Source organism: Callorhinchus milii, unplaced genomic scaffold, assembly GCF_018977255.1.
Source record: "Callorhinchus milii isolate IMCB2004 unplaced genomic scaffold, IMCB_Cmil_1.0 Scaffold3, whole genome shotgun sequence".
NCBI lineage: Eukaryota > Metazoa > Chordata > Chondrichthyes > Chimaeriformes > Callorhinchidae > Callorhinchus > Callorhinchus milii.
This window is the reverse complement of record NW_024704744.1, coordinates 93,194,869-93,221,914: the sequence shown is the minus strand read 5'-3', so window position 1 is coordinate 93,221,914 and position 27,046 is coordinate 93,194,869. Positions and strand designations below refer to the sequence as shown.

General features: G+C 41.4%; 1 protein-coding gene across 6 annotated transcripts in view; it reads right to left on the bottom strand.

Annotated features, from left to right (window-relative positions):
• Window positions 1-19,053: 19,053 nt before the first annotated feature.
• Window positions 19,054-27,046, bottom strand: part of babam2 (BRISC and BRCA1 A complex member 2) — a 66,983-nt gene continuing 58,990 nt past the window's right edge. For all 6 annotated transcript variants that reach the window (XM_042333549.1, XM_042333553.1, XM_042333550.1 and 3 more), the window contains 2 exons: window positions 21,803-21,956; window positions 19,054-19,462 (listed from right to left, as the gene is read on the bottom strand). In XM_042333549.1, the coding sequence (XP_042189483.1) occupies window positions 19,399-19,462; window positions 21,803-21,956 (218 nt within the window). In that variant the 3' untranslated portion in view covers window positions 19,054-19,398. The remainder of the gene's footprint in view (window positions 19,463-21,802; window positions 21,957-27,046) is intronic.

Below are 27,046 nucleotides of genomic sequence, written 5' to 3'. Positions count from 1 at the left end.
GGGGGAGATGGTGGGGGGGAGAGGTGGTGGGGGGGGAGAGGGGTGGGGGGTGGGGGGGTGGGTGGGGGGGAGATGGTGGGGGGGGGGAGAGGGGGGTGGGGGGGAGAGTGGGGGGGGAGATGGTGGGGGTGGGGGGGGAGGTAGGGGGGGGGGGTGGGGGTGGGTGGGGGGAGATGGTGGGGTGGGGGGAGATGGTGGGGGGGGGTGGGGAGATGGTGGGGGTGGGGGGGAGATGGTGGGGGTGGGGAGAGGTGGGGGGGGGTGGGGGGGGATGGTGGGGGGTGGGGGGGAGATGGTGGGGGGGGAGATGGTGGGGGTGGGGGGAGATGGTGGGGGGGGGTGGGGGGAGATGGTGGGGTGGGGGGGAGATGGTGGGGGGGAGATGGTGGGGGGTGGGGGGGAGATGGGGGGGAGATGGGTGGGGGGGGGGAGATGGTGGGGGGGAGATGGTGGGGGGTGGGGGGAGATGGTAGGGGGGTGCTGGGGGGTGGGGGTGGGGGCGGAGATGGTGGGGGGGAGATGGTGGAGTCCATTGACGCAGCAGCGAATGGCCTAAAATGGGTATGTGCGTCATATGACGCAGGTGTGGGTTTCCCGAGTCAGTGACGTCAGTAGAACAGGGAATCCCTCCGTCTGTGACTGTGTCGATGTGTTAAAGGCGCATCGCAGAGGAAGGTGAGAATTTCCACTCCACAGTGGAAAATGTGCACTGTGTGCGCGGAGTGACCGGAGGGGCTCAGTGAGGGGCTCAGTGAGGGGCTCAGAGAGGGGCTCAGTGAGGGGCTCAGAGAGGGGCTCAGTGAGGGGCTCAGTGAGGGCTCAGAGAGGGCTCAGTGAGGGGCTCAGTGAGGCTCAGTGAGGGGCTCAGTGAGGGGCTCAGTGAGGGGCTCAGAGAGGGGCTCAGTGAGGGGCTCAGTGAGGGGCTCAGAGAGGGGCTCAGTGAGGGGCTCAGTGAGGGGCTCAGAGAGGGCTCAGTGAGGGGCTCAGTGAGGGGCTCAGAGAGGGGCTCAGTGAGGGCTCAGTGAGGGGCTCAGAGAGGGGCTCAGAGAGGGGCTCAGAGAGGGGCTCAGTGAGGGGCTCAGAGAGGGGCTCAGAGAGGGGCTCAGAGAGGGGCTCAGTGAGGGCTCAGAGAGGGGCTCAGAGAGGGGCTCAGAGAGGGGCTCAGTGAGGGGCTCAGAGAGGGGCTCAGTGAGGGGCTCAGTGAGGGGCTCAGTCTGTAGGTCGGGTTGCAAAGCCCTGCAGACCTTTTTTTTTGGGGGGGGGGTGTGGGGTGGGGGATGATGGAGAGATGCAAAGAATGGCTGGTAACTTGTCCTGGTTTGATAGCCCCTTAAAAGAGCCAAGGGGTGGGGGGGGGGGGGGGGGGTGATCAAGAGGACTCCCACATTTTGGTCCTTATCCAAACTCCCGCAAAGGAGGAGAGGCTTGAAATAAACATCAGCTTCTGAAAGAGTAAATAATAATCATATAAAAAATATGCATATTAATGTTGGAGTGCAACCCCTCAGTTGGGGAGGGGGGTGGGGGGGCAACACATTGCTGCCCTTTTGCACTGGTTTGGTCTCTGATTTCTTACCTCTGGGTTCACTGGGTTTACAGGGTTTACGGGGTAATCCCTCAAAAAAAAACAATAATAAATGGGACATTTTCAATCCACGGCTGTCTGCGGGACATCGCTGATGTGCACAATTGGCGGCCGCGTTCGCCCACAAATACACGGTCGATTCATTCACTTTACAGCATATTCTGTGAAGGGCTTTGAGACGTCGAGAAGACGTGAAAAGCGCTTATATCAAATGCAAGGATTATTGTTAGTTATTATTTACTCAGAGGATTTTTTTTCAATGGAGAGATTTTGCTTTAATATTAAAGATACTGATCTGAGTTTTTAAAATAGTTTGGCTTTCAGAGATCTGTGTGTGTGTGTGAGTGTGGGGTGTGTGTGAGGGTGTGAGGTTGGGGGGAGGAGTGGGGAAACACTCAAATAAAAAAAAAATAAACCAGTAAATGTTAGTGGCTTTGTATAAAACACATTTTTAGTCACTTTGTGGGGAAACCATGACGTGGTGTGTTAATACTAACGTCAGTCACACGTCTCTCCTGCCCGAAGCCAATGCACAGAATGAATTGGCTGCTCTCTGCTTTGACAACAAAATTCAGCTGAAATTGAACAAAATATGGCAGAGAGTCAGCTCATCAGCGCCAGTGTCTTTTTCTGTTTTGCCCACAAAATATACAGTCGATTCACTTTACGGTACATCCCGCGAAGCGCTTTGGGACGTCTCAAAGACTTGATAAGGCGTTGTGTCAAATGCAAGGATTATTATTATTTATGATTATTATATTCCTATATTATATTCCTGTGGAGTCCTGTAGCTCAGTGGTTAGAGCACTCGCTTTGTAAGTGAGAGACCTGAGTTCAATTCCAGGCAGAGGGCGAAACCTTGGGCAAGTTTCCTTACTCCACACAGAGCCTAATAATAATCCCTCCAAAACCAAAAACAATAATAAATTAGTCATTTTCAATCTATGACTGTTTGTGGGACATTGCTGTGCGCAATTGGCTGCCACGTTCGCCCACAAATATACAGTCAATTCACTTTACAGTGTGTTCTGTGAAGCGCTTTGGGATGTCCTCCCGACGTGAAAAGCGCTGTATCAAATGCAAGGAATATTATTCATTGTTATTATTATTATTCCATTTTGGACCTGTCTGTTTCTTCTCAATAGTGTTGCATAATAGTGTTGCAGCTGATTGCGGCATGCGGAATAATAATACAACGTGTTTATCAATAATCGCACACACTATGGATTATATATAGTGCTGGTTAATTCGTTTTCAATCGCCATCGCTTTTGGCAGATAGATTTTTAAAAAAATAAATGAATTGAAAAGTTTTCATGACGAATCTTCGGTTTGCATCTAATCTGCAAATTAAATGGGCAAAATCAGCAATATTATAACCTGGGAACGGCAGAGGAGTAAAGGGATTTGGGGAGCCAGATTTAAGAGCTCTGAAAGTAGTAGCACAGGTGGACAAAGACATTAATAGTGCTAACAGAGTCCTTGGCTTTGTGTCCAGGGGAATAAAGTGTAAAAGTAGGGAAGTAATCCTAAATCCATTCACAGTACTGAGTACAATTCTGATCGCCACATTATTTGAAGGATATAGCATTAGAAAGTACAATAATAATAATAATCCTTACACTTGATAAAGCACATTACACGTTGTTCAGATGTCTCAAAGTGCTTCACAGAAGAGAATTGACTGTATATATTGTGAGCGAAACGCGGACAATTGTGCACAGAAGTGTCCCACAAACCGTTGTTGATTGAGGGACCAAATTTGATTTAAATATATTTTTTAAATTATTTAATAACCGGGTTCCTACTTACTGCTGGGTAAGCAGAGACGTGTGGAGGAAGGAAACTTGCCTACCGTTTCACCCTGCATTGGGAATTGACCCCATGTCCTCTCGCTTGCGAGGCGACTGCTCTAACCAATACTCTACAGGACTCCACACATAGATTTACAAGGATGTTACCGGATGTGAGTTGATACAGCTGTCAAGAAAGATCGGGTGGGTTACAGCTCTTTTCTCTAGAGTTAAGAGGACTGACAGGGTCAACCTGATAGAGGTGTTCAAGATTATGAAAGTATACATTATGGTGAGACCGATAAATTAAAGGACATAAATATAAGATAGCTAGTGGTAAGTGTGATATACAACCAGCAGTGTCAATATTAGTAAAATTTGGGTAATTATCACACCCGGGGTGGGGTGGGGGGAAATCCTTAACTAGAATACTTTTGCAATTAATGTACTGTACAGATTTAATATATAGTACATTCCTGATAACTCATCACTCCAAGGGAAAAAGACTCAGTGGTGAGTTATCCAGTGTGCAGAGTTAGGCATATGTATAAATACATAAATAAATGCAGCCGGGATATTGAGAGGTAGTTGACTTAAGTGATAGTGACACGCTACATCAGGGTCGAGTTATCAGGAGATTACTGTAGTTGGTATTCGAAGTGCAAACTGGTGCTGTTTTGTTGCTTCTATTTCAGTGAAACAGATCATCACTTATTGCATGAAGTATCACCCTCTAACTTGAATAGCTGTGATTTCAGTGCATTGCTGTAGAACTTATATATACAGCATATAAATTTATATACGACTTATATGTACGGTATATATATTTATATACACAGAATATATTTATATGCTACTTATATATACAGTAAGTAGAAATCCGGTTATTAGTCGATTGGTGGATCATTTTTCCGGGGGTAATACATTTTTTTAAAAATGTGGTCACTCAATCCACGACTGTTTGTGGGACGCTGCCGTGCGCAATTGGCTGCCGCATTTCGCCCACAACATATACAGTAAATTCATTTGACAGTATATTCTGTGAAGCGCTTTGAGATGTCTCGAAGACACAATAAGGCACTATATTAAAGGCAAGGATTGTTCTTCGTATTAATATTACAGTTCTCAGTGAAATTTGTGGAGGATCTCACAAACTGCAAGAATGAAGATCAGGCAATTTCGTTTTATTCCACTGAATCGTTTCCTTGAAATAGTTATTTGCTTGAACAGTAACATTATCAGAAGAATTGGTTGGAAGAAGGTGCAAGACCACAATGGGACAGAGACGAATTTTATGCCAATTAGTTATTAAACCAATTAATGCTTCGGGTGCAAGTGTGTCCATTTCAACCCCACCTCATGCTGTTTAGGCTCTGTGACTTCAAAACAGCTTCTCCAGCTGCGAGGTCAGTGCTCACCATGGAATTGAAACATTTTTTCAAAAATAGCAAGAAGCAAGCCAAAGTCAAAGCAAAATAACCTTGTAAAGCTTTGCATTTTTAAAGATATAATATATACTGTATATATAACAATAGCGCGCTTCATATTACATATATAAATATGTTTATATATATTAAATATATATTATATTAAAATGTGGGTACGCTTCGGACACACTCCATATGGTGAATATTTTGATTAGGCAGGTTTCGTCTTTTAAAAAATGTTCTGTGTGGTTTAATTATTAACTACACAGTGTTAATCCTATGTAGAGTGCCTGAAATTCTTTCTCATTTTCATCATTGTGATGTGGTGAGGTACACACATCTGCTCTAGGCAGATGAAAAAGGTCCAAAATTACACTTTGACTGTAAGACTATTTTATTTCACAATCTAAGATTGTACTTCACTGTGGTTACCTCTCAAATTCATCTTGTTACTTTTTAAGAACCTAAGACTAAATTCTAAGAATTGTCCACAATTCTGCGCAATCTTACATTTTAAGATAACACGGTTTTAAAGCCTAACTATGTGAACGTTCTTACCGCTTGTTATGGAGAATAAAGATGTCCAATGTTTAACATTTCAGAGCCTGAAAGATCTTTCAAGGCACATATCTCGCGCTCGCTCTGATATAACATCGGCCAAAATGGTGTCTGTTAATTTCCAATGATGAAAGTAATAGGTTTGAACTTGCAGAGCCAATGAACATTTGTTGTCTTCTTGGATAAAACTTTAAATACATTTATGCATTTGATACATTTTTGGTGCAGAAATACCGCTGGAACCCTTGATCTTTTATTAAACGCCGTTCACCATCACCATTCAATGCAAGTGTCAATCTCAGAACCATAGAAACTTTTACTATAGTTTGTGGAGTCCTGTAGGTATTGGTTAGATAAGTAAGTAAGAGGACTCAGGTTTGATTCTTTAGACAAGTTTCCTTACTCCACACACCCCTATATACCTAGCAGTAAAGTAGGAACTCGGTTGTTAGTCGCTTGGAGGATCACTTTTCTGGGGGTAAAGACCCTTTCCAAAAAATAAATAAATATTTAGATAACTCAATCCACGACTGTTTGTGGGACGCTGGTGTATCAAATTGGCTGTCGCGTTTTGCCCACAAAATGTACACAGTCAATTCACTTTACAGTATATTCTGTGAAGTCCTTTGAGACGTCTTGAAAACATGATAAGGCACTATATCAAATGCAAGGATTATCATTATTAATACAGAAGGAAACCATTTGGTCCAATGAGCCTAAAATGGTGCAAGTTCTTTGACTAGTGCTGTGATACATATTCTAATCCCAGTTCCCTGCTCATTTCCTGTACCCTATCAATAGTGGCAAGAGAAGGGAAGTGAGAATAGAATATATATTATAGCACTAGTTAAGGTTGATTTTTTTTCAAATATTTGAAAAAATATTTATCCTTTTGTAAATACTGCTACAGTTCTCTTATCACATTTATTTACATGCCTGACCAGTTTGGACATAATAACAAAACAATTGCTTAGACTGATTTCTCAATGCCAGTCCAAAATAACCGTTACTTTTAAGGAGAAAAACTGAACGTTAATTTCGTAAAAGATCTAGTCAGTTGTCTTGAGAAGCTAAGAATAGATCAATACTGTGAGAAAGAAAAGAATAGAGGCAGAGGGATAAATATTCTGATTACTTCCATGTGGGTGAGTGGCTTTGCTTTTCATTTCACCAATGCTGGAAACCAACTCACCAATAAACCTCGAGGCAAGTTTGGTATGAGGATCTTTTCAGAATTGATAAGTCAACTAAGAAATGATCTACATCATAGCTCGGAGCTTGCATACACGATAATCGCCCTGGTCCAAGCAGCCGACACAGCTTAGTAACCGGAAATATGTAACACGACTCACCGACTACTCTCCGTTACATGTCTTACATGTATCTGATTTCACTCCAAACATAGCAATGATCGCACGTCTCTGAAGGCAGACTGCAAACATTCCATGCGTCTCTTAAATGACACATGGCAGCAAATAATCTCACCTGTGTCAAACATCCTTTCCGCTCCATCTTCCTGTTGATTTCTTTGAATATTTCTGCTGTTGACAACTCCAGTGGAGGGGGAGCTGACCTGGAAAAGCTATTGAACCTGACAATGCAAGGAAGCTGAATAAACAACCACAGCTGAAGTGGACTGAAGCACTCAGGGTTAATGATGTGGATGCCTTTATGGTTGCGGATTCTGCTCCCTGACGCTATTGAGCTCTGCAGCTCCTCCAAGCTAGTTTGCTCCGCAGATTTGCTCTGAGCCTTGAAATTTGACCTTATCTTAACCTTAGGAACATTTGCTTTAAAATTTAGGAGAAATTCTTAAACTCAGTCTCAATTTGGAAGCTGGTTTCCAATATAAAACAAAATAAACAGAAACTGAACAAATTGAAACCTTCCTAACTTTTTGTCAACACTGTCAACATCTACTCTAGCAATTTCATTCGTGATTTTGGAATCTGCTTTAGTCTTCATGTTTTGAAATAAAGGCTGGATTTAGTGCCTTTACTGTTCTTTGTTGCTTGTTAATTCAAGACTTGCTCCAGTCTGGTTTTACTTTTTCTGTCTTTCCAATTCCTTGTTGTCTTTATGTTAGTACAGGGAACAAAACTGGACTGCCTGTGATCTCACTCATGCTCTTTAGTGTGTTAGGTACACTTGCTTGGGCATATGCAGGAATCAGTGGATTGATTGATACATCCTAACATTGAGATGTGTTGGGAAGGCTTTTGTGGAGTCCTGCAGCTCAGTGGTTAGAGCACTTGCCTCGCAAGCAAAAGGATTTGGATTTGATTACCGGGCAGGCCGAAACGTTGGGCAAGTTTCCTTACTCCACAAACCTCTGTTTACCTAACAGTAAGTAGGAACCTGGTTGTTAGCCGATTGGTGCATTGTTTTTCCGGGATAATAATCCCTTAAAAAAAGAATTTGGTCACTCAATCCACAACTGTTTGTAATCAATTAAGGGCTGGGATGGATTGCTTGGGTGAGGACAAAATGATAGAATCACTGAAGAAATGGCTTGAGGCTGTGATGGAAAGAAAGTAGGGTGGGTATTCTGGAAAGATAAGATTAAATGTGCCAAAGAGCCTCCTTCATCTAAGCTAACCAAAAGGTGATGACACCTTTGACATTTGGTCAATTAACACACAACCCCCACCCTATACCTTTGACTTGCAGTAATTTATTTAATGACATACATTGGACTAACCCATGGCTGGATACGTACGCATATGCACACATAAACTGAAACTCCCCAGTCATAATACATCTGGTTAGTACAATAGTTACACTAAGACTGAGACCACAGCTCAGTGTGAAAAAGACTTAGTAATTTCCTTACTGTTCATCAAAACGGTATGTTTGATTTGATATTATTGTCGCTGAATCGGAAATAAAACACCGTGACACTGGGCAGAACCTTTCTTTTTATTCAGATTTTATCTGTCTAATGTATTCTCAGTTTCAATCAAGCTAAATGTATGAGTTCAGTGTTAAACTAAGCACTGGACCGAGACCATAAGAACATAAGAATTTGCTGGCGAAAGAAGAACAAGGTCCATCCAGTTCGCCTTCCACCATCCTGGCAGTTGCTTGACATGTTGTGTCCCAAACTATATATTGTATCCCGAGATATTATTTTCTCACAGGAATCTAACTCACTTGTTCTTGAAACAAACAACATCTCAAAGCACTTCACAAGATTTACTGTGAAGAGTAGTGATTTCACGCCCTCTCTTTGAAACGCCTCCATGGTCTCGATCCATTCTACGTCCGCAACCTCCTGTGACCCTACTGCCCCAGATGCTTCCTCCTCTCAGCAAAAGCCAGCCGCTTCATTTCCCCATCTCCTCTCCGCTCCTTCATTCCACATCTCAGCCTGGACTCCTGCGTCTGAGGGCTGTCTGATGACCTCTGCTGGAGCTGTGTGTGTGAGGTCTTCAGGTGCAGATAGGATTCAGCTCAGCATTCCACCCCCACAGTGGGATAGAGTGGTGCCATTTACTACGTAATACTACTACTAATAATAAATACATTTGGTATCGAGCCTTTCACATCGGGAGGACGTCCCAAAGCCCGTCACAGGATATCCTGTTAAATGTATGTTTTGTGGGAGAATGCTGCAGCCAATTTGTGCACAGCAATGTCCCACAAAGAGCAATAAAGTGATTGACCAATTTTATTTGTGGGATTGTTGGCCAGTGCCCCAGGAGGAACTCCCTTCTCTTCTTGAATAGTGTCACGGGATATTTTATGTGCATCTGAACAGGCAGACGGGGCTTTAGTTTAATGTCTCATTTGAAGGATCTAGGTTCAGACATGAAGACTATTTACTTGGGTGAGTTACTGGAGCATCTGCTAGTCAGCATGGAAGCCTGTGTCAGCATGAGCCACACATGAGTCACAGCAATCAAGACAGGAGGGGAGGGGAGAAAAGAAGTGAATAAATAAATAGCCCATCGAATTATGGTAGAACTGCCACCGTTCTATTACCGTCAGCAACGCAATTATACATTTCTTTTGCAGGAAACAAGGGTGACATTATGGTAGGTAGGTGGAATGACATTCTTGCTCACCTTGAGATGTCTGAGCTTGTGGAGTGATGCACTCAAGTACTAGACCATCCCTTTATTCATGCAAAAGGATAAAAAAAATTTTTTTAAAAAATCAAAAAAAAATAGGCTCGACCATGTAAACTCCCTATTTGTTGGCCTCCCCAACTCCTCCCTCCCCAGGCTACAGATCATCCAGAACTCTGCAGCCCAAGTCCTTTCCCGCACTAGGTTCCGTGACCCTATCACCCTCATCCTCGCCCAACTCCACTGGCTTCCCATCACACAGAGGACACAGTTCAAGATGATGGTCCTCACCTTCAAAGCCCTCCCTCAGCTCGGGTCCGAAACTCTATCTGTCCAGCGGCTTGGGACGTCCTCCCGACGTAAAAGGTGCTATATAAGTATAATTTTGTTGTTGTTTGTTAGTTAGCCTGCGGATGAGTAGGACAAGCGCTTTGGGGCGCTATCCTGTGTGAGGGTTTTTATAAATGCAAGTTGTCGTTGGTGTTGTTGACAACAGCTCTGAAACACACTTTTTAAACCTGGATTTTCTCTCCTTTGTTTTCTAAAATGAGAATTGGGGGTTATTTATTTAACACAGCATGTGCAGAAGAGATAAGATGGAGCTGTTCATTCTCTACATTCTATGACATTATGCCTGGAGCAACGCACAAGGTCTTAGTGCTTAAACCCAGACACCCACGTGTGTCCTAGAAACAAATGAGCCGTTACAGCTGCAAAACAGATCCACCCAAAACATCAGCACAGAAGTGCAGCTGTGCAGCCACCTTGTGCAGCGTCAGCCACCAGTACGAAGTCTGATCCACTTGTGTAGAAGTTTGAATCTGGAGTCAGTATTGTAACATTAGGTCAGGGTGGTACAACTGGCGGCCTGCGGGCCGTATTCGGCCCATGGGCATATTTCATCCACGCCCCTCTCCCTCCCTCCATCCCTCCCTCCCTCCCTCCCAGCCCACCCATTCCCTCCATAACCCATAAATATTATGTTATGTTACAGGAAGAGAAACACAAAAATATTGCTCAGGAGGCCCATGGACATTTCTCAAATAGGACATCTGGCCCTCAGCAGCCAAAAGGTTGCACCGCCCTGCATTAGGTGACAGGAAATATGATCCAAGTAGATCCAAGTATAAAATCGAGTCTTTTCAGTTCTCCCACCAACTTCTGGGGCAAATTTTGTCAGAAAATATTAATAATTGTCCTTCGTCTCTCTTGAACATTGCTGTTGAGTACAAAGCGAGATTGATGTTGGTTTGGGAGGAGCTTGTGGCTTAGATAGGTGCTCCCCCTCTCTGGTGAAGTGTTTTCAGAAGTGAGGTGAGAGGCAGGAGGGGGATTTAAAGGGAGAAACAATATCTCATTTTGAAAAACAATTTTTTTTTGTTAATGTGAATACTTTTATTTATTCTTACCTTTGATACTCATCTTTTTAGTACCATTTACGGCACATTCGACCCATTGTGGCTGTGCCGGCTTCCTCAAGAGCAATCCTTTCAGTCCCACTGACCTGTCCTTTCCCCTTACTCCTGTAGTGACCTTTTTTGAGGAATCTGTCTAGTTCGCTCTTGAATGCCAATATGTGTTCTGCTTAAACTACCCGGGCATTCCATATTATAAGTGCTCTCTGTGTGATTTGTTTCCCCCTAATCTCTCCATTTGCTCCATTTTAAATATTTTTTAATATATAATATATATATAAAATATTTATGTATATGCTTTGAAATGTCATGTATTTAACTGTGCAGGATGAGGGAGCTACTGGGCAAACTGAGCCATTATAAACCTCAGCAGCTGCAGGGAATGGGGATGATGCAGAGGGAGAATATGCTATTTTATAAGAAAATCTAGACATTTATTGTGGAAATCGGGATCAGATCAATCTGTACATGCGCTGACTTGAGTTTAGAGTGCAATAAAAACATGTAACCTCAACAGTAAAACTTTTTCATTTATCCAGGTCAGATATCTACTTGTAAAAACTAATTTTTACATGTAGAATTGTAAAATATTAATTATGATCTTTTCACAATTGGAAGCAGATAGTTTGAAGCAGTGTAGATGAGAGCAATAGGGATAGCTTCCAGTGTTAGAGGGGTGAGTTGGAGGGTTACCAAGTGTTACCAAGAAAGTTGGAGGAAAGGATGAGGGACTCGTTTAGAGAAACAGCTTGTTGTTGTTATGGCGAGGAGATCAAATGGGTTGAAGACCTTTTTTCATTTGAACCTCTATTGTGACTGATGTGGTTAAATATATACTATATAATAGTGTACAGCAGTGGCCAGTTACAAAGATGTAGTCATAACATCAACAACAAAATTACATTTATAGAGCGCGTTTCACGTCGGAAGGACGTCCCAAGGCACTGGACAGTCAGGGGTCAGGACACGAGCATGGGGGAGGGGTGAGGTAGGGGTGAGGGAAGGCAGAGAGGTGGGAGGGCGACCGAAGACATGATCGAAGAGGAGGGTCTTGAGACCGGCCTTGAAGGAGGCAAGGGAGGAAGCGAGGCGAAGGGATTGTGGGATGGAATTCCAGAGTGTGGGGGCAGAGAGGCTGAAAGCCTGGTAGAGCGGGTCGGGCGGGAGACAAGGAGCAGGCCGGAGTCTGATGAACGGAGGGAGCGGGCAGGTTGGTAGGGAGTCAGCAGGTCAGAGAGGTAGGAGGGGGCAAGGCCATGGCCTTGAAAGTGAGGAAGAGGATCTTGAATTCGATTCTCTGGGGGATGGGGAGCCGGTGGAGTCAGTTGAGGGTGGGAGTGATGGGGTCACGGAGCCTGGTGCGCGACAGTACAATTGCAAAACTTAGGATGATCTGCAGGTTCTGAAGGGAAGAGTTGGGAAGGCCGATGAGGAGAGTTCCCGTAATCGAGCCTTGGGTGACGAATGTGTGGGTGAGGGTTTCGGCAGCCTGAGGGGTGAGGCAGTGGCAGAGTCTGGCAATGTTGCGGAGGTGGTGGTAGGCAGTGCCAGTCATGGCGCGGATGTGGGGGAGAGAGGACAATTCAGGGTCAAACAAGACACCCAGGTTCCTGACCGGCTTAGTGAGGTTGAATGTGCAGCCATGGAGGCTGATGCTGCCGGCGCCTGATGTGCGGAGGCGCTGGCGCGAGCCAATCGGGAGGAGTTGGGATAATCTCTATTATTCAGATGAATTTCTCGTTTAAAAGCAAAAATAAAAATTCCTAAAACTTTTGTTGCATATGTTGAAAAGCATACATAAGCAACTTGGTTAAAAATCCTTTCAGTTCTTACTAAATTTATTCTGTTGACTTGATCCCACCTAAAATCTCCAAGATTCCTTTCTGGAATCAGAGGACCCACTATTAATGATGCATTTAATACCTTGCTTTGTTTAAAAAAATTAAAGGATTTATGATTTAAGTTGCTGCAAAAAATGATCCAGCTGATGGAAAACACTGTCTTAAATATTTCAGCAATTGCTTCAGTTACAAAATAGATTCTCGTTGGCCACAGTAATATGCAATAAACATCCAGATGTGAAAACGTTGAACCCTGGGTTGTAAACACTTTACACAGAGGTTACCACAGTCACGGGGCCTGGAGTGAACTGATCTGGTATCAAAATGGCATCTGAGTGCTATTTGATTAACATTAGACAGGAGGTTTCTGGCGTGGGTAACTATAATCAGTTTACTTTACTCTGCTTGGGAAAATGGTATGGAATTCACTGTGGATATAAAGTTGTGCAACTTTTCCCAACCTTTTGGTTCCTATATTTATCCTCCTAAGTCTGGAACTGGTAGGACGGTACAAAACCAGAAGCCCAGTAGCTGTCATTAACTTCCATGGCACTGCAGAAGCTTCCTGTCATGTTGATGTTCTTGCTCTCCAAAGCTGCCTTGCTGCTATGTTCTCAGGGCTCGCAAAGTGTGAATTTAATACCCTAAGCACAGTACTTGGGGGAAATCTGATCTCTTTGGCACATTTTGTTGGCAGCGAGTAAGAGTTGCCCTGCTGACATTATGATGCAAATGGGTACAGCTTTGAAATGATCACAGCTCCCTACGGAGTTAAGTAACTTGCCTGGTTTGACTGTTCCTGATCATTAACTACTTTTAAAAAAAAGAGGAACGCTAGCCAACTTTGTAGGCGTGGTTGCCTCTTCCTTTATTTCAAGACTTCAATGTGTGCCACAAATGGCTATTCTTTCAATTTGAATGTATATTTTGTTACTTAGGCAATAATGAGCAAGGTGTGTACACATCAAGGGGTTTACCATGCCAGCGATAATGTTGGCATGACATGAAAACGATTCCTGGGTTAAAAACCATGATTTGGACGTGCCTTGGAGTTCATTACAGCCATTAGATCACCCAGCGTCTACAGAATGTTTAGTTACTGCTTTGGCAACTAAGTTAACATGAAACATTGTTTAAAGGTTTTTAAAAAAAAGTCACATCAATGGGAGGAACAAGTCACACCCAGAAAAAAAGCCCTATAATTTCAGATGATCATTCCAAGTGAATGTCCCAGGCATTTGTTTTTACAATGCTGTGATGGGATACAGCTGCTATTGTTTCATTCCTTAAAGCCCTCAATTCTGTACCTGAGGCCTAATATCCTTTAATGTTTTATTTAGGCACCAAAACTCCTGGTTTGACTATTTCATGTTCAGGGATGTGATTAATAATAAAATAATAATCCTTGCATTTGGTCCAAATCCCTAACTAGCTAAGGATGTAGGATGTATAGGCACAGGAGAAAGTGCAAAAATGGGCCAGGACAATAAGACTGATTTTAATTTCTCAGGTGGGATCCATGAGTATAGAGAAATGCTCAAGTAACTGGGCCTATTCATGGTGGAGCAGAGGAGAGTGAGAGCTGATGCTGTTGAGGTCTGAAATCCTACATGGAATTAACAATGACAAACAACAAAGTCCGCCACTCAACATGTGGCAGAACTAGAGGTCACACCTTCAAACTTGAGAAACACTTCAGGCTAGGCACGAGGAAACACTTCTTCACCCAGAGGGTGGTGGACATCTGGAACTGGCTCCCATTTGATTCTGATTTGGCAAATAGCATCCAGTCATTCAAGAGAAACCCAAACAGATTCATAAGGAAGAGAGGATAATCCGCTATTTGATGTCAGCAGCTGTATAGCAGGGTACAGGAGACATTAACCAAGGCTCTCAAGCTTTTTGGTTTATTTTTTCATCTTCCGAGGAGAGAATTGAGTAACCAGCAGTAGGAGAAGTGTATATTGCATGAGGGTGGATGAGGAGATAGAAGAGATAATAATAATAATAATCCTTGCATTTGATATAGTGCTTTTCACGTCAGGAGGACGTCCTAAAGCGCTTCACAGAACACACTGTAAAGTGAATTGACTGTATATTTGTGGGCGAACGCGGCAGCCAATTGCGCACAGCAATGTCCCACAAACAGTCGTAGATTGAAAATGACCAATTTATTATTGTTTTTGGTTTTGGAGGGATTATTATTAGGCTCTGTGTGGAGTAAGGAAACTTGGTTTCGCCCTCTGCCTGGAATTGAACTCAGGTCTCTCACTTGTAAAGCGAGTGCTCTAACCACTGAGCTACAGGACTCCACAATGCTTGAATTAGCCTCACGACCCAGGGTTAGGGAGGGGAATGAAATCAACCAGCGTTCTAACGGCTGCTATTCCGGGGCACCTGCTGAGAAGTGCAAGGCTAATGGTTACATTCCTCCCCACCCTCCTCCTGCAGTCAAACAGCACATCAGCATTCACACTCAATGGTCACATGTGAATAATGGTTATTTGGTCAAGGTGCAGCAGGGAGGCCAGCAACTGTGGAAATGTACCTAAGTAGAAGGGAAAAAGAGAAACCTAACCATTTTTTAAGAGATTAGAGATAAAAAAAACAATCCCTCATCCTTAAATCTGGCAAGTAATATAAACTGATTTTAGAATAAGTGGGAATTAAATGCAAAACTTAAATGGTTCATTACAGCCATTAGATCAGCCGGCGTCTTCAGAATGCTTAGTTACTGTTTTGGTAACCAAGTTGTTTATTGAGAGTTAAGAAGTTAAACCCAATGGTATCAATGTACCTTAGGTGATTAAAACCGAAAGCCACATCTTAGGGAAACCTCATATCTCTTGCCGAATGGCTGACTAAGACAGATACTCTATCTGTCTTGATGACAAAAAATTTTGCATTTTGTATTCCTACCAGATGACACCATTTCTGTTTCATATCCAAAAATATAAAGCTAGAATTCTCCCTATTCTTCTATACTAAACATTATTTTGATCCCTGTGGAATCCGTAACAGTTGAGTTCAGAATCTGATTGTTTTCCCTGTGAACGCAATGATTCTGATGCTACTGCAGATGATGCCCAACATCTAAAATAATTTGAAAACATTTATGTCTTTGCAGTTAAGAGATTCTAATTATTTCACAATCACAATGCAATCAATTTTAACTTGCATGATGTTGAACAGGGCATACATTGGTAATAATCAATTAAGAACGTTAATGTTGGAGAAACTAAAGCCTTTGGCTTCTCCAACATTAACATTCTTAATTGATTAGAATTAGCCCTGAAAACTGAACTCAGTTGAAATGACCTTTAATTATGCTTTTCGATTTAAGTTCTCTTCAATCGTGCCTTTGGCTCCCCTCTCGACTCTCTACCTCCTCCTCGCTCCCTCCCTTCCCTCCCTCACCCTGACCATTTCCCCCCCTGCTCGGGTCCTGACCCAACTGTCCAGCGCCTTGGGACATCCTCCCGACGTGAAAGGCGCTCTCTAAATGAAATCTTGTTGTTGTTGTTAAGTATAAGAACCAAGTACTCCTCCCGTGGTCAGTGCCTAAGCTACAAAGAAAGGCCTCTTGTGATGTTGATAACCATGAGGCTGCTGCTAACTGTGGACATTAAAGATCCCTTGAAATTCCTTGAAAAGAGAAGGGAGTTTCTCCCACTGTCTTGGCCGACAATCCCCCAGATAAAATCGATCATTAACTTAATTGCTGTTTGTGGGATAGTGCTGTATGTAAATTGGCTGCCGCATTTGTCTATGAATACACTCACTGCACTTTACTATAAATCCTGTGAAGGGCTTTGAGTTGTCTCGATTATATCAAATGCGAGGTTTATTTTAAATTGTTCCCTTCTCAAAACAAATTGCCAGTCCATCTTGTCCGGCACAAAATATGGGTAACCATATTTAGGAAAGAGTCAGTAGATCAGGAAACCCAACCACAATTTAAAATTCCAGACAATGTTTTTACAGATTCACCACATTTATACACAGAAAAAGTTTCCAGAAAATTATATTGGTTACATCATAGAAACTGCTAGTATGCCGCTGAGCATTCTTCAATATATGGTTTTGTACGATCGCCAATACAAACAGGCCTCTAGGGTGTCTAGAAGATGCCAATGACTTAGCTGGTTTACTGTTCTTCCGCGATGCAATTTAAACCCATTAATATCTTGGACAAACATTTTCAACACTATTATTCGATGTTAAATGCTAGACTACTCTCTCTCAATATGTAGTGTACTGAAGAAAACACTTTGCAACCGACATGACATGGAAGTAGATTTTGTGAGGATTTTATGTGCCATGTTTCAGTTTGAGACTCTGAAATTGTCTCCCATCAGCTTCCTGGCCAAACCCAAACCACGTCACTCAGGAATGTTATTTGCATAGTTAATTTATTTGATTGAGATTTGCCTGTGGTCTTTTCCCTGCTTGTTGATTGCATATTGTATTGTGCCATCATTTTTGCAGATCAGATTTCTAAAAATGACTATATATATATATAGACCTATTACAATACATAACATTGTAAGAGACTTCAATCGCAATGAATTTAAATAGAAGTAAATCACAAATTGAATCATTCATTTTTCAATCTATTGGTCACAGATGGCGTTAGAAATGGTTGAAGAATCATCTGCTGTCTGGGACTTCCTCGAGGCTCTGGTTATTTGCATTATGAAGAAATTTTGGAATAGAGAATTGTTTCCCTTTTCCCGCACTTAAAACAAATTGCTGATATTGCTTCATCTCTTATGTTTTACCATAGAACAAAGTAGGCCCTACCTACCTATACAATGTTTTATTACTGGTACTAGTTGGTTATGCAAAATCTAGACGTGAACAGTGTGACTTAAACATAATTACGTATTACCATGAAGCAATAATTTGTTTTTACTTCATTGCACAATTCTAGATGGAATAGTAACTGTAGCTATAACGGACAATAGCAACTCTGCAACAATGGGAAATGGATGTTTCCTGCTTTTGTTTCACAACTGGAGAAAGGCACTGCGATGGTACAGTGAACCTGCTGTTAGTTTGCAACTGTTAAGCACTTTCTGTAAGAGAATCCATAAATACTTTTATACGAGATTATGGCTGGGTGGTGCAGTGCAATAGAAAAACAGAAGGGCTAAAGGTCCCCAGTTCCTGATAACTGTGAGAGGTTAAAGATGAGTTTAGCATTTCTAGTCTAATTCCTAACAATGCTTCAAGCAACAGCAAAATACCAGAATTAGAATTACCTGAATTAGTCATTCAGTTTTTGAGCTTGGAAATTATACTATCAATAATGAAAATAATAATAATTGCAATAAAGATGCTGTTCTGAGGACAAATTAATATTTACTGCAAACATAAAAACATTTCAATTGCCCGACATACAGCATCACAAAATACAGTCAATTCACTTCACAGTATCTTGCGTGAAGCTCTTGAGACATCTCAACAATGTGGTAAGGTGCAATCAAATGCAAGGATTATTATTACCACATCTTACTGTAGATTACTTCACATCCTCATACAAGTAGAAAGTAATAATTATATAATGCGTTGTTTCAATAAGTACAGTAAAGATGAGCCCAATAACTTATTTTTTAAAAATCACATTAAGATTTTTTAGTTTAAATTAAAAATGAAAATTGAATAAACTTCATTAAAAAAAACTATTTGAACACACTGCAACATATTCAACCAATACACTTTCTTGAAGATAAATGGAAATTCATGTGTTTGCAAACTACAAAATGTACAGAAAAATAGAACTGCACTCACCTGGAAGTACAGCTGGATTCACACTTCCACTCTCCACTGTAAAAAGCTTTTTTTAAAAAAAATACTGTACATGTACAAGTGGAAAGATCTTTTTTTCTTAGTGCAACTCAGAAGCACAATTAGTTTATTCATTCTTCAAACCTTTTGGAGACGCTATTGTGAGTGTGCCCCTATTGGAATACAGCCAATATTGTTGGGATAAAAATAAGTTCTATCTCTAGCAATAAAGTTCCAACACAAGGTGATTTTTTTATAGTCCCTATGCAGTTATGAGTAGATGTGAATCTAGAATACAAAAACGTTCACCATTCAGTAATAGTGTACACTAACAGACAATCAGAAAAAATAATTCTGCGGGAATAACCAACATTTATAATGATGGAACGAGAGGTGCTCAATTGATTTTGGGTTAAGGCATGTTGTACAGGCAGGATAGAGTACACTTTACTCTGCAGTTAACTCATGCTCTACCTGGCTTTCCTATTCTATTCCTCAGATGGGACATTCCACCTCAATAAATCAGAATTTCATTAAAAGAACATTTAAATAATTGTACACCAAAGAAAAACAAACATAATTAATTATTTTTATTTTAATAATATAACAGATCATTCAGGCTGTGTAATGGGAGTGTTTATTGTAACACAGACCTTTTTTTTAGAACCATCTGAAGCATTCATATGTTTGCAATATAAGGCCTGAATTACATTCTGAGACAAAGTACAATTAAAATAAACATTTTCATAGGTTACAACAGATCTCTGAATAAAATGCAACCAAATAAGTAGCAGTAAATATCAATATCCAATGTCAGACTCATCACATATGAGGAAGAACAAAATGTAAAGAACAAATCAAAGTAAACAACTGCATCTGTCTGATGTCTGATTGGCTTCCTTCTGCAACCTTGGTGTCAACTACAATTTCCCATTAGCAAAGGCTGCCTCCTGGAACTGAGGAACGTAGGTTTTGAAGTAAGCTCTGATGAGTAAAAAGAGAGAGCGATGATTAAGAACTTACAAAAACAAGGACAGGGTGAACAATTTACTCATGGATTATTGTATCTCTCTAATTTACAAATGTGCTTCAAATTACTGACGATTCTTCTGGGCCCAATATTATAAAAATATTGGATTTTTTTTAACACATATAATTGCCTCCTACTTATAACCTATCTGTCCACTCCCCTAGTTTAGTTCTTCCCAGCAGCTCACACCAGGGCTCCAGTGATCATTGATGTGCAACCAAATACTGGGAGATGTGCAAGAGTGGTCTTGTTGCTTGCTCTGCAATTTGTACTCCCTTTCCAGGGAAACTTCCTCCCTTCCCCAATCAGTTTAGAAAACATATACTGAATCTGACAAAAGCACAAGTACATATCTGTGTCTTAGTGTTCGTATGGTATTTCTGCATCAATAGGCTGCAGTCCATCCTAACACCCTTAATTTTGTTGAACATGCAATAGTTGCAGAAACGTTAGACAAGGTCCTTTTCATTTGCGAGATTATTATAATCATAAAAATTCTTGCATTTAATATGGTGCCTTATCACGTCTTCAAGACATCTCAAAGGGCTTCACAGAATATACTGTAAAGTGAACTGACTGTATATTTTGTGGGCGAAACGCCCAGAGAAATGGGGGAAAAAAAAACAAAAAAAAACTCCTTCTCTCCAGAATAATAATTCAATAAGATTAAAGACAAGATTGAGAGGTTGTCTTCTCCAGCAGTTATTAACAGTATCGATTAAGAGTTCAGCCGACGATAGTACAATGTAGCCAAAGGCACACACAGAAAATATGAAAACAAGCATGTATGAATTTCTTTTACCTTCGCTCACAAATATACTATTTTTGTGGAAATTAAATAAGCTGTGTGGAGTTCCACAGGGAGAACCCATGACGTTATCAGGTTTTTTTTGCCTGTAAAATATAAATCCTCTATTTCAAGCTGCTTAGTGCTGAGGTCCCAAACCAACAATGAATTGAGTCAAGATCACTATTTATTCATTTACTTAGAATCATTAACATAGAGGACATTAAAGAATACCTGTGCTTTCATCCAAGCAATCCGGGCTGGATCTTATCCAGATCACAGAGGTCAAAGGAAAAGGTTATAATGTCATTGAAGCACTCATACAAATTTGAAAAAAAAATGCCCAAACTCCAAACTTAGTACAGAGCAGTTAAGTGGCATTATTATAGCAATGCAAAACTCAGACAGTAGTAACCAGGCTCAAATGTCTGTATTGCAGCCAGAACCAGAAAGGATATTGAACTGCATATATATTCTGAAACCACTTATTGTCAGGTCTTTATGGCAAATTTAGAAAGCCGAGATGACAGGTGTCCATGTTGCTATGAAAATTAATCACATTTAAATTTCCCCTATAAATCAAGCGATGTACTGTGACTAAATTTGGGAATTTGATTTTATATTGAAAGTAATGCTTTTTACTTTGAACATAAATTGGCTTATAATTCAACTGCAATGAAGAACAGAAGTGTCTGAAGGCACCAAATAAATTAACCAAAAAACTAAATCCATCAACGTGGTTCAGTTTCTCAACCTACACAATTATGCTGCAAGTTTATAAAGAGAGGCATCATACGAAAAATGCAGAGAAATACACAGAAACATGTATACATTCACAGTATGGTTGGACTAAAGACATTATGTTCTTGTTTCAATATTGATTTTGTTGCACAAATGCTTCTGTAATCATGGAATAGATAATAAATTATAAGTACAAAAACATCCCTAAATAGCCTCTGTCACAGTACTTATTGATGTTTCGGCTTTGCTTACTAACTACTGATGAAAATATCTAGTTGTTAGGTTTCAAATCCATCCCTCAGCATCGTGTATTCCATGTCCTTCCTGAATCAAGTTTGAAAGTTGCAGCCTTTCAAACATGCACTGAGGATATTGCATTCCAGCTGAACCCTACCTGAGGGCTGAAATTCCTCATGTTCTTAACCTTAAGACTATCTTAAATGCATAGACTTTTGAAAAATTCTTAAATTGAGTTTGCCAGTTACTGTTAAGAAATGCAGAATTAAGATTGAATTAATTTTTTTCTCCCAAAGTTCTGCACAATCTTAAATTTTAAGACCATTCACTCAAGCCTAGGCCCTGGTTGGTTTCCCCCATATTTCTCGTTGTGTTGGAGGATATTTGAGGTAATGTTCTGAAGGTTTTTTAAAAAGATAACTGAGTATTTTAAAAATGATTGGCAGTTGATAGCGGTGGCTGAACTATCATAGCAGTGTGTCCTTTGTGGGGGAGGGGGGAGAATCAATCAAGCTTTACAGACACTTACTTTGCTCTTTTAGCCATTTCGTTGCCATCCCAGCGTGGACTGTACGGGTAGGACTTCTGGATCTGCTGATAGAGTTGTCCACTGCTGGTAAAATGGTAGACTGACTGGAACGTCAGAGTGGGCTGATCCCGTGGAAAGTACAGGGGCAAATCAACTGCAGGTGAAGGAAATCAAGAGTAAGTGAGGATTTGGGGAGGGGGGAGAGAGAGAAAGAAGAGCAGCTGTTACTCATATCAAAGAGGCAGTGGAAATAAGAGTTGAATCACTCCTACTGCTGTGGTCGTGTCAAACAATGGTGGATGAGTCATGTCTCAAAACCTAGGATGCGGGGAAGTAAACCGTGTTGAGTCATTCTTTGTGAGGCAGCTAATTTGTGTGGAAGCAACTTCAAATTCACTAAACTGTCTTTCAATTCTTCATGCACTGTAAATCAAATGTAAAAATAGTTATAAACATAAGGAGGGTGTTCTGCTGTTAAAACCCGTGGAGTGCTATGAAATTGTATGTTCCTATAAATAACTAACCTTACTTTAATTTATACGTTAAGCGCTTTGAGACGTCTCAAAGACGTAATAAGGTGCTATATCAAATGCAAGGTTTATTACTGTTATAAGTTATATTCTGTGGATTTGAGTATTGGACAACTTGCTCCCAGGGATGGCTTTCCTCTACTTTTCTTTTCATGCTCCATTGGACTAGTCTTTACTTGAAATTCCAACATGGTTGAGATTGGGAACTACTGTGTGAAGAATTAACCCATGTTGCACCAATCTCTGAATCCTTCAACCTCAGATTTCAACTGTTCAATTTAAATGTAGCTTTCACATTTAGTTGAACTGAAAGTTGGAGGCTTGAAGTATAAGAGGGCAGTGGGACTGAAAGTACACCTTGCTTTGAAAGACGGTGCAGACTCGAAGGACCAAATTACTTCCTTCTGCACTATAGGTTTCTAAGACTTAGCCCATTCTTTTCATATGTTTTTAGCAAGTTCCAGTTTGTTACTGATAGTCAGAAGTAATTTAGATAGTCAACTACGAAGTACAGTTCAAATGAGGGTACAATATTTTAAACAGTTGCTTCAATAAATCTATGCCTTTGATTGATTTTTATTATGAATAATAATATAATTCTTGCATTTGATACAGCGCCTTATCACGTCTCTGAGACGTCTCAAAACACTTCACAGAATATACTGTAAAGTGAATTGACTATATATTTTGTAGGTGAATCCTGGATTCTGGTTATGAAGTCCTGAATCCAGGGGTCTCAGTCATAAATTGACCATTGTCAATTGGAAAACCTTTCTTATCTAAGAAAGGTTTGATCTAATGATCAAAGAAACAGTTAAAACAAATGAAAATCCTTACGGATGAATACCAAAAGAATTCAAAATACTTAACCATATGCAACTTTATTTATCCTTTGAGGACTGTAGAGCCTTTCTCTACCACATCCCTAAATAGTTCAATATTAGAATCTGCTATTTTTTTTGAGGCTTAGATCACGATTTATCAATTTGTTTCTACCTTTCACTTTTTATAAATATATTTGGAATTTTACCAAAAGCCACAAAGCCCACTGTATGGTTTTTGGCATATTCAACCTTACAATCAACTTTTCTACCCTGAGATGGAAGCAACATTAAAACTGCCAATAACTCAGGTTACATTCCCAAATCATTTTCCTTTAAAAAATAAAATTCACCTCAAATGTAGGAAAATTCATAGTCAGTGCCATTGTACATTTTTATTGTAGCCTAACCCCCACTACACCCCCTCCTACAGACCATACTATTTCACATTGGTATATTGGTGATATAATGGCATATATCTTGAGGGGAAGGAGCAAAAAGAGGCTATAGATTCATTCATGTGGTTTCTTGCCTTAGCCATTATATTCGGAAACAAACGAGTACGATAACGTTTAAGTCTCTACGCGTTCTGTTAATCATTTGACTTTCTTCTTCTTCCTCTCCTTCTTCAGTATTACAATTTCACAATTGAACTTGAAAATATGACAATTCTGTAATTTTCCTTCAAATTTTATGACCCAGCCTTTAAAAGGGTTAATATGCAAGATTAACTTTAAACAGGATTTCCAAGTAGGACACTTTAACAAAAGGTTTTCTTGCTCATTGGTGGAATGTATACATTATTACTGATTCTCACTACAGTTAGTGAAGTGGATAGTGTGTTCCTCTAAAGCAGATGGGTTTAATTAATTTTAAATTTGTTCCATCCCATTTCAAAATGTTTCAAGATGATCATTTCTTTCCAATCCAAAATCTGCAAACATATCAACAGCCTAACTGGCATGTTCCTAATCAAGATTGATGAGCTAGCTACATGGGGAGTTATTTTACCAATGACAAGAGTAACATTTAAAAGTCAATAAAGGCGACAACTACAACTTAAGAGACATTACTTTTTTTGGTCAAGCAAATTTACTCTTTCTCTTAATCACTCATACTCAAAGCTATCGGTGTAATTTTTTATGCTCACTGAGTTACTCATCGTTTAGTATTAACCTAAACAATTGAAATAAATAGTCAAACCAAGAAAAATAAATGGAATAATCTTACGGACACAACTTCAACTCAATGCCATATTTTGAGGAACAGAACAATGGATCTTCATGGCTTATCCTGCCAAGATTGTTGTCCTGTTCAGGCTCCCACCCAAGGACAAAAGACTAGGCTTTTCAGATGGACTGATGATGTTTGTGTGATCATTTTTCTCTTTAAATTACAGTTATTCTAAGATGTGTTACTTTAAGTTTTAACAAAGTGTAGGATTTAAAATCCCCAATGACCTGGAGACCTGGTCTTCGTCCAAAATGTCAGAAGGTTGATTAAGAGGAATTTTTCATCAAAAATACATGCTCTGAGAACAACAAAATTACATTTGTAAAGCGCCTTTCACGCCGGGAGGACGTCCCAAGGCGCTGGACAGACAGAGTTACAAATCTGAGCTGGGGGTTGGGAAGGGTGGAGAGCAGAGTGGGGAAGCAGGAAGATCGAAAGCACGGTCGAAGAGGAGGGTCTTGAGATGGGTCTTGAAGGTGGCAAGGGAGGGGTGATATGAATAAATTTTTCTTCTTTGCTGAAAAATATCCCCAAATATTTACCGCTTTTTAAAAAATGAATTTCTAAACCATTGATTCAACAGAATAGATTTATAATACAAGGCCAATGTTAAAAATATGTTCAGACAGCATTGCTGAAACAGCACTGTACTCATGTGTGGATTTCCTCCCTAACCGCTACTTTCGTAATGGTGAGAACTCTTGCTACAACATGCAATTGAATCCAGTCCTCAAGAGAGGTTTGCGTAAAGAATATGCTTTGACCCATTTAATTACATCCTTCCAGTCTACCAAACCTACCATCTTTCCATTACAGCATCAAGTTACTTTTTGGAATCTATCGATGTAAATCTATTGAGTCTAATGTCCTGATTTCTCATCCTCTTCCTGTTAACTTATTTCAGCTGTTGATTACAACAACAAATTTACATTTATATAGTACCTTTCATGTCAGTAGGACGTCCCAAGGTCCTGGACAGTCCAGGTTTGCACCCAAGCTGGCGAAGAGAGCCGAAGGGGGAAAGATAACCAAAAGGAGCAGTCAAAGAGGAAGGTCTTAAGGCAGACCTTGAAGGAAGTGAGGGAAGGGACAAGTTGCAGAGACACCAGGATGGAGTTTCAGAGAGTGGGGACAGATTGGCCGAAAACCTGACAACAACAACTCGGATTTATATAGCGCCCTCAACGCTTGAATAATCTGGATTTTATGGCTGATAATGGATGGGAGACCAGCGTGGTTAGAATAGTTAGAATAGTTTAGATTAGAATAGTTAGAACAGGTTAGAATAGTCCAGCCGAGAGGTAACAAAGGCATGGACCAGGGTTTCAGCGGCTTTCGGAGAGAGGTATTGGCAGAGACGGGCGATACGTTGGAGGTGAAGAAAGTGGTGCTGGTGAGGGACCGGATGTGGGGGAGGAAGGATAATTGGGGGTTGAACCTGACGCCTAAGTTGCGTACGGGTTTGGAGAGTTTTATGGGGAGGTCGGGTAGGTGGAGGAGGTGAGAACCGTGAGATTTTAGACGTTGACGAGAGCCAAAGAATATGGCTTCCATTTTGTCAACGTTCAGCTGAAGGAAATTTGCGCTCATCCAGCCCCTGAGGTCTGTCGGGCAGGCTGACAGAACATCGGTGAACTGGGGTTCGCAAAGAGAGGTGGAAAAATAGAATTGGGTGTCATCCGCATGCATGTGGAAATGTACCCCATGTCTGTGGATGATATCCCCAAGAGGGAGCATGTAGATCAGAAAGAGGAGGGGGCCAAGGACGGATCCTTGGGGTACCCCGCAGGTAACCGGGTGAGAGCGGGAGGAGAAGCCGTTTGTGCAGATGTACTGCTGGCGGTTTGTGAGGTAGGACTCGAACCAGGCGAGTGTGGTCCCACTGAGGTGGATGACGAAGGAAAGGTGGTGGAGGAGGATGGCGTGATCGGCGGAGAGGTCCAGGAGGACAAGGAGGCAGAGGGAGCCCTGGTCACAGATAGAGAGGATGTTGTTTGTGACTTTCACAAGCGCAGTCTCTGTACTGTGAGCAGGGAGGAAACCGGACTGGAGGGGTTCGAAGAGGGAGCGAAAGGTGTGTGCGAAGTGGATTGGCAACAACGCGTTCTAGAACGTTTGCGAGGAAGGGCAGGTTAGAAATAGGGCGGTAGTGGCTGGGGATTTTTGAGGAGTGGGGTGATGACAGCAGTTTTGAGGGGAGCAGGGACTGATCCGGAAGAGGGACTGGTTGATGACGTCAGCCAGTAGTGGGCAGAGGAGGGGGAGCTGGGTGACCAGCAAATTGGTGGGGAGGGGGTCGAGGCAGCAGGTGGTGAGTTTCATGGAGGTGATGGTGGGTGAGAGGGAGGAAGGCAAGATGGGGAGGAAGGAATGTAGGATGGGGATGGTGGTTGGAGCAGATGATGGGGAGGGTGAGAGGGACAGAGAGGATGTGGTGGTGGGTGACAAGGGGCAGGTGGATGAGGCTGCCTGGCAGATGTTATGTATTTTAGATGAAAAGAAGTCCATGACCTCCTCGCACTTGGCATTTGATATGAAGATCGAGGAGGCCTGAGGGGGGGCACGGAGGAGGTATATCTTGCTTTTCCTCCCAATGTGAAAGATGCTATACCAAATGTATTATTATATATTATGATTATTAATATTAATAATGTATTATT